This window comes from Eurosta solidaginis, chromosome 5 (assembly GCF_040869045.1).
Source record: "Eurosta solidaginis isolate ZX-2024a chromosome 5, ASM4086904v1, whole genome shotgun sequence".
Classification (NCBI taxonomy): Eukaryota; Metazoa; Arthropoda; class Insecta; order Diptera; family Tephritidae; genus Eurosta; species Eurosta solidaginis.
The window spans coordinates 270,854,588-270,861,247 of NC_090323.1; the positions used below are offsets into that span (position 1 = coordinate 270,854,588).

General features: G+C 34.4%; 2 protein-coding genes across 5 annotated transcripts in view; one reads left to right on the forward strand and one right to left on the reverse strand.

Annotated features, from left to right (window-relative positions):
- Window positions 1–6,055, reverse strand: part of LOC137253518 (protein abrupt) — a 37,742-nt gene extending 31,687 nt beyond the window's left edge. For all 4 annotated transcript variants that reach the window (XM_067790596.1, XM_067790595.1, XM_067790593.1 and 1 more), the window contains exon 1: window positions 5,791–6,055. The gene's annotated coding sequence lies outside the window, so the exon portion shown is untranslated. The remainder of the gene's footprint in view (window positions 1–5,790) is intronic.
- On the forward strand, window positions 3,307–4,639 carry LOC137251845 (uncharacterized). Its single transcript, XM_067786738.1, has 3 exons — window positions 3,307–3,565; window positions 3,881–4,045; window positions 4,126–4,639. The coding sequence occupies exons 1-3, from the start codon at window positions 3,414–3,416 to the stop codon at window positions 4,460–4,462; spliced, it is 654 nt and encodes a 217-aa protein (XP_067642839.1). The 5' UTR covers window positions 3,307–3,413; the 3' UTR covers window positions 4,463–4,639.
- Window positions 6,056–6,660: the final 605 nt, after the last annotated feature.

The window sequence follows — 6,660 nt, forward strand, 5'->3', positions numbered from 1 at the left end:
AGCGTAGAGATACGCACAAACACATGCATATATCTGAGATACCCACAAAAGTATGCAATCATCGGTGGAAGTATTACTCACATATACACGCGCATATAGCTTTGTGAGGGGCTATAAACGTGCATCTGTAGTTTATAGCTGGTAAGTTTATAGCTGGTAACCAAGTAGAAAATTCTAGCAGAAGAAACGCCTAGAAGTATGCGATCGAAACAGCAGGGAGTATAAAAAGAGCGAAAGCTGAGTAAGCAGCAATCAGTTTGAATTAAGCACGCTATCAGTTGCGAAGTATAAGTGTTATTGTGAAGTATTCTAATAAAGACCATTTTGCATTATTGAATATTGGAGTTATTTATTCAACAGTTTAGCGATACGAACGTTAGTAGAAGGTTGGAAATAAGAGTTTCCCGAAATTCTTTACAATATATATAAATCAAATTATGTGTGTGTGATCGCTATGGAAACGTATTTCCAACACTTCACATAATCACAAAATTTCGGCTGTAGGTTTCTTCGATCAAGACGAAGGTATCATATTTCGAAATTAATTTAAAATTTAAATTTATTTTTCTTTTTTTTTTGGCTATGCGAACGAGCTATCTTAGCTCAAAAATGATAATTTTAACAAAATCAATGATCGCATTCAAAACCAAATTCCTGGTGAAGTGACGAAATATAAATCGATCGAAACAATTACAGATGAAGATCAAATTGTAAATTATCCAATTGAATTTCTAAACTCTTTAGAAGCACCTGGAATGCCTGCGCATATATTAACTTTGAAAATTGGCTCACCAATCATGCTTCTTCGCAATTTAGACCCACCAAAATTATGCAATGGAACCAGACATTGCGTTATGAAATTAATGCCGAATGTAATCGAAGCAACAATCATCAGCGGTAAAAGCCAAGGTGAAGATGTGCTCAAACCACGGATCCTAATGATTCCTACATATTTGCAATTCAATTTTAAGCTCTAACAGTTTCCTGTACGCCTTGCTTTTACAATTATAATCAAAAAAGCACAAGGACAATCGCTTACTGTGGCAGGATTGAATTTAGAGTCCGTGCTTCTCCCATGGCCAGCTATATGTTGCTTGCTCTAGAGTTGGAACGCTAAAAAATTTGAAGGAAAAACTTAAAAATATTGTGTACCCACTTGCATTATAATAAAATACAAGAATAACATGTTTTGAACGAAAATTTCACCAAATATGCGTACAAAATTCAATTAATTTTACAGAACAATAAACTAAATTATCAACGATCAAAACAGAACAAATAACGCAACATTCATTCGATCTCGGGCGTTACAACGTACGTCGGGTAAAGCTAGTAATTAAATAAATGTTCGGTTTGAATATACATGGACACTGTTACTTCATGCGAAAATTTAAAAAAATGTATATATTTCTTTTCATTGAATTATTGAATTTACTCCCAGTTGAAATAAATTGTATGCATACAGGAGGTACATATGTATGCCAAATGCATGAAAAAGTACGTAAGATTCATATTTCTTTAACTCTAAACATATTTATTTATACAAAAAGAACGCGTGGTATATTAGTGGAAAAGTATGAACAATTCACTGCTACCGAGTGGAAAAAGTTTTATGCTTGCATGAAATATGCATGTTCTATCAATGAGCGTATGTTTATAAAAATACACTTTTCTGAATTTTGTCTGCCCGTATATAGATAATTAAGGACTGTTGGATTTTTCTTTATTGGCTTGAAAAATTTATTAGTTTTCCGAAAAAAAAGTTTTTTTTTCGAAAAGAACTCCGGGATATGAATATCTGATTAGAGACTGGACAACTTGTAGCAATAAACTTGGAATATATAGAGGACTAATTACGACGGCCACCGCTTGGCTCAGGAGGATATGACGCTATTGTACTGTTACGACTACAATTTTCAGGATGGTGAGGTTTTGTCAAACCGGTAAAAATTGTGCGTGTAATAATCGAAGTTGATGGCTTCAAGTCGGCCCATCTTTTATCATACCAATTTTATTTTTATTGTAATTGTAATCAACTACTTTTGATCAATTCTGGGATAGTGCTTTCATACGTATGAAACATACGTATGGATGTATACATGTTTTTTAGTGCTTTTGAATGCATTCGGCTTAAATACAAACATATTGATACAAAAGTAGTACAAAGCATTAATACTGGCTTGCTTTCATAGCTGCGGCCGGCGTGGTGTGATAGTAGTGTGCTCTGCCTACTACACCGAAGATCATGCGTTCATGCCCCAGGAAAGGTAACATCAAAATTTTTGAAACAAGTTTTTTCAATTAGAAGGACATTTTTCTAGCGAGGTTACCCCTCGGCAGTATTTGGCAAGCACTCTCCGCCATAAAAAGCTCTCAGTGAAAACTTATCTGCCTTGCAGATGCCGTTCGGAGTCGGCATAAAATAAGTAGGGCCTACTTACGCCAAATTGTGGGAAAAATTAAAAGAAGCACGACGCAAATTGGAAAAGCGGCTTGACCAACAATTTTTTCGGAGGTTATCGCGGCTTACTTTTTTTTATATTTATTCATAGCTCCAATTCATGCCTCAAATATCGATGTTTCGCGCATACATTTACAACAGTAATTGTGGTTGACCCTTAAAAGCCCTGGCAAAGTTGACGTATCCATATCCATATGAAACAGCTGATCCAGCCAAACTTATGGAAATCATTTATTTCTACATGCTGAACCTGAATCTGAGCTCTATTTATCTAGTAAACTTCCAAAAATTTTGAGATAATATTGCGATATTTTGCAGAGGTTTGAGCATTTTTTTTTCCAAATTTTTCGGTGTAGGAGACTTCGAAGTTGTAGAGAAACTAAAACAAAAACCAAATAACCCCTAAATGTACGGAGATAGCACCGTAATGATTCAGACATTGAACAGACCTGGAATGATTTCAAAACCAAGCCCAAAATGCTTTCCAAATTATTTTAAAATAATCAATGATGAAATAGAATCGAAACTATGCCAAAACTATATAGAGACAATATCAGAATGGTGGTGAAAACAATGCTATGATACGGAGATAATTGTTTTTGTAGCCATAAGGCGAATTGATACCGAAGTGGTCCCCATATGAACCCAAAAATTGTACTAAAACTAAACACACGCATGCCAATACATAGGGAGAAAGAAAATCGCATGTTCACTTGTGTTGGGCTAGATTTGTCAATTCGAAATGTATCTACCCAAAAGTGTCTTGTAGGGTAGGAACTATTTTGAATTATTATAAAAAAAAGGAACTACCTGGCAATGCTATTGGCTTGACTGACATTTGTTCTGTTACGCTGTTCGTGATTTATTTACCAATTTGGTGCACGTCCTTTGTCTCCTGCTGTGGATATATTTTGTTCTTTGCTAGAAATGTGTTATTTATTTAAGACACATAATGGCATCAGATTACGATACGAAACTTGTGGACTTGGTGCGAGCAAATCCTTTGCTCTATGAGAAAGAAGTTCGGAACTCACCCTACGATCTAATGAAGAAGAAAACGGAACTTTGGCGAAGTATTGCATCGTCGTTAGGTGCGGAAGGCAAGTGTATATATAGTAACATATATTAGAAATGAATAGGGCAATTCTATACGACATCAGGACACTGCTAATACGCGTCCAAAGAGAGGTGTCAAAAGTCGCGTATTGATGACAACAATCCGAAGGCGGAAAATAAAAATTGTATCTGTCCGGAGATATTTGCAGTTGAAGTTGGCGATTTTCATGTGGTTGTTGTAATGTTGTAGTACCCACTAAAAAAATTGTTAACATAAGTGTTTTGCGCGGATATAGTTATGGTCTCGTATAGAATTACCACGAATATAAAAATATCTTTATCTCTAACAAATATTGCAGCAAGGTTCTGTGTTTCACGATGGAAGAACTTGCGAGACCGATATCGACGTGAATTACAAAAGGCACAAGAAATGCAACGTAAAGCTGGCGGTGCCAGAAATATTAAAGGTTCTAACTGGCATTTATGGGATAAAATGAAATTTCTTGAAGGACATATTAGATTGCATAGGTAAAATGCACGAAACGTAAACAAACAAAATTAAGTAGCATGCATGAATTTGTATTGGTTAAATATTTATTTAAATTTAGCTCACACAGCACAAAAAGTGTTGCAGAGAATACGAAAAGTAGTTGGAGTGAAATGGAAGCAGAACAGTTTGTTGAGCACTCGGCAAGCGAAGATGATCCACTGCAAGAAGCTATGGAGGAGCAGTCCATTAGTATGGATACAAAAAAACCAGACATTGAGTTATATCATACTACGGCTACAGCCTCATCATCATCTTATATCAAACGCATTGAAACTTTGCTTGATGGTATGGATACATCAAACCGCACTAAAGCTGAAAAACGTATTGTAGCATATCTTTGTAAATGCCAATTAAAAGCTTTAAACAATGAGGCCATCGACGACATAGCTATTTAAAGAAAGTTGAAAACCTGCAGCTTAGCAAACATATTTGAAGTAATTTTTACCTAGTATTTTGGTTTTATAATATAAATGCAGTTATTAACGTACACCCCCTTAAGCTATAAAATATATACAAATGTTCAAATTTAAATAAAGTAAAGGAAGTAATTTTCGGAAGAATTGGAACAAACACTTAAGATCCCGACAATTAAATGCTACAACAACAACAACATCCCCTCAATTTGTAGGAAAACTAAAAGTAGCTACCCAAAAATTTAACCTAATACTCCCCGAATAATATTCGCGCCAAAATTACTAAATTTTTTTTTGTAGGAGGTAGTGAATTCAATCTCTAATTAAGTGCCATAATAAAGTTTATAGGTTACACCCTCAATTGATTATTGGGATTTAGTTTTGGAGTACTGTTGCATACATTTGTTTGAATTTACAAATGTATGTACAGTGTAGATAAAGCAAATGTGTACTTGAACAGTAATATCGATTTGTTCAAATATGAATCACATTCATATGTATATATTTATTTATTTGTTGCTTCCACCCCTCAATTGTAACCTTTGACTTAGTTGGAGCGGGTAATTTGAACTGTATGAAATTAATTGGCTACTCAAAGCATCCTACATTCATATGTAAATATATACCTCAGCTGATAGCCATAATATTTATTTTAAACCTAAATATATAATAATAATATAATGTGTGTATACATACCTATGTACATATAATAAAAATCCTGTATTAACAATTCCCTAAAACTATTTATATATTAATCCAATTTAAATCTAATAAACAGACATAATTCTTTTTTCTAAAGTAGTGTCCATTAACTGCAATGCTACCTACAACGACACACCTCAAATGCACTGCATTCGTCATAGTCAAGATCGATGAGCGTTTATGTACTTGGGAGGGTGGAAATTGAATTGAAGCGTAGTTTCGAGTTTTTGGGCGCCGACCTCGCTGCTTTGACTTACGGCGCGCAATCTATTTTAAACATGTGCAATATGTACAACCATAAGTATGTATAAAAAGTTAAAATTGTTTATTTCTTTTATAAGCTTTGTTGTTGTGCTTGTGATTCAAAGCTGCGTTGTTGTTTTAAGATAAAATTGCATTCATCTTTTCAAAAAATCGATGCATGGCAAATTTCACTCTTACAAAAATTAGTTCAAGTTTTAATAAAGTGTTTGAATTACAGATTTTTTTAAGAGGGGCCCTACAAAATATGTTTGCGTTTTAACATTTTTAACACTTTTCTGCGTTAAGTACAACTTTGAGTTAATCATATTCTTAAATTATCGTTTTGGTTTTCAATTTATATTTACTTTTTAAATGCTCCTGTTACAGTTATTTTTCCATCTCAATCATACTTTACACCTAGCGGCACTTTCAATACTTTTTTTTTATGTTTTTATTTATTCTAAGTAATAGAATCTCAATAGCCTCTACTTCACCTACTGACGTTCACTTTGCACTGTAGTTGGTAAATGTGTAAAATTGATTGCGAATCCTTGCGATACGTCTAGCGGCCAATTTCCGTATCCCATTGTCTGTATATGCGCAGTACAACACACTTAAGGCGGTGACACAATGACATTTTTCATATAGATGCGTTTAACACAATGCATTCCAATAACATCGTCACAACCAACCAAGATTTTGCGTTTGTAAATATGAAGTAACTTCAGACTTAGCAATTGAAGTTTATGACGCCTTGCCGATTCACACTGTTGTAAACATTCTCCCTATACAACAAAAATACTTGCTAACATATTTTGTGTCGTATTCGATTGTTATATTGCAGTTTTTAATTGTGAAAAATGTTAGAAAATTTACCAACCAGTGGGAAAAATAATTTCACTTGCAAAGTGTACCAACACCCTTAGCCAAAACAAATGTCAAATTCTTCTTCTTATGATTTGCTTGGAACAAATATGGGGATATGGCTACTTCTCAATATCAGATGGCGCTAGTGTCGCTCATTCTACCATTCTCCATAAAAATACATGCAATCTACTCATAATGCATAAGCATGCGTTAAACTCATCTATATGAAAAACTGCTTATGTGTCCGAGCTGTTATTGATATGCATTTACAAACATTCACGTACGCACTCACATGTATTTTGTTATTTTCAGGGCCGCATTTATGGGGAGAGGCCAACAGGTTCAAGCACCCCATTTTTATGGCATGT

Excerpts from the sequence above, each read along its gene's own strand:
- LOC137251845 (XM_067786738.1), top strand. The coding sequence starts at position 3,414 with ATGGCATCAGATTACGATACGAAACTTGTGGACTTGGTGCGAGCAAAT. Across the intron at positions 3,566-3,880 it reads TCGTTAGGTGCGGAAGGCAA|GTTCTGTGTTTCACGATGGA; the intron begins GTGTATATATAG and ends TATTGCAGCAAG. Across the intron at positions 4,046-4,125 it reads GGACATATTAGATTGCATAG|CTCACACAGCACAAAAAGTG; the intron begins GTAAAATGCACG and ends ATTTAAATTTAG.